General features: G+C 36.6%; 1 protein-coding gene across 1 annotated transcript; it reads left to right on the top strand.

Annotated features, from left to right (window-relative positions):
• Positions 1-342: 342 nt before the first annotated feature.
• On the top strand, positions 343-984 carry LOC108356745 (acyl-coenzyme A thioesterase 13-like). The gene has a single exon (XM_017607846.1). The coding sequence runs from the start codon at positions 453-455 to the stop codon at positions 756-758; it is 306 nt and encodes a 101-aa protein (XP_017463335.1). The 5' UTR covers positions 343-452; the 3' UTR covers positions 759-984.
• The last annotated feature ends 421 nt before the right edge of the window (positions 985-1,405 follow it).

The raw sequence follows: 1,405 nt of genomic DNA, 5'->3' as shown, positions 1-1,405 counted from the left end.
ATATCCATATGGAAAACATATACACACTGATAGATCTCTCTCAGCTCTCTCCACCGGAAAATCTTCGATGACATCATATTCACGTTACTCTACCGAATTTCACATCAATCAGCGCAATCTTGTTTTCTGTCGGTCTTGGGTATTCATGGTGAAACGAATACAGACGGTGGCGCTGATTGTGATACCGCTAACTCTCTCAACAATTTTTACAGAAGTGTGACGTCATAGCAGATTTCTTAATTGCCTGTGTAATATACATATGCAAAGAATATATACTGACAGATCTCTCTCAGCTCTCTGCTGTGACGTCATATTCACGTTACTCTCCCGAATTTCACATCGATCAGCGCAATCTTTTATTCTATCGGTCTTGATTCATATATATGGTATTTACAACGAAATTATAGCTTAATTTCTTTTCAGGTTCAAATAATCGACGGCGGCGAAGGTAAATGCAAATCCATTTTAAGGCAGCACCCGAGCATCTCAATCGTGGTGGATTTTTGCATGGAGGTTTTACAGCTACTATCGTTGATATTGTGACCACATACGCCCTAATGTCGCAACCTTGTCAACCTGGTGTATCGGTTGATTTACATGTTACTTACTTAAAAGCTGCTAAAGAAGGTGATGACATCTTTGTTGCTGCTAATACTCTTCGAACGGGGAAAAAATTGGCATTTATCGAATGCGTTTTGCAGAAACATGATGGGACTATTATCGTAAAAGGATGCCAAACGAAATTCATAGACCTATAACGTTTACGTAATTAACAGTACATACAGATCTAAAATTGAGTAGCAAATTTTTTTGATCAATATCAATGATTTTCTTGTAGTTTTATTGAAGCCATATGAAACAAACCTTCCTTACAGACTATAGACAAAAATTAGGTACTTAAACGATTAATGTAAAACAAAAAGCAGTCTGCAATTTAGAGATCAAAGAGATAATAAATAAAGAAAAATCAAGTTGATAGAATTCGAGATTGTCTTAAAGTCATTTAAAGCTCTTGAAATAGGAGCATTTCTTGCATACTCCGTTTTACAATTTCCCCCATAAAAAGGAAGAGGTTTGTAAAGATTCTTTCGAGGAACATTGAAGTTGACCTGCTCTAGAAGAGTAGGACAAGCGATAACATCATTTATTAACACCCTTATTCTAGAACGCTAATTTTCGTTCCACACGCTGCAATCCTTGCGGAAACATTTGCGGAATTGCATTTTATAACCCTTACTAAGTAGAATTCTCCTTTCTGTGTTGCTGGAGAAGAGGGGATTTCGCGTGTCAAAGGTATAGAACATTACTAGTGCATATAACTCCAGATACGTCATCCACGGTATTTTTGCAGAGAACCCACATCAAAATTTACAAAAAAGTCCATAGTGTAAACCGATTTTATTAA

Source organism: Rhagoletis zephyria, unplaced genomic scaffold, assembly GCF_001687245.7.
Source record: "Rhagoletis zephyria isolate East Lansing unplaced genomic scaffold, Rhagoletis_zephyria_1.1 Rzeph_scaffold_64317, whole genome shotgun sequence".
Classification (NCBI taxonomy): domain Eukaryota; kingdom Metazoa; phylum Arthropoda; class Insecta; order Diptera; family Tephritidae; genus Rhagoletis; species Rhagoletis zephyria.
Note: the sequence above shows the minus strand (reverse complement) of the source record. Positions and strands in the feature narration are given on the sequence as shown.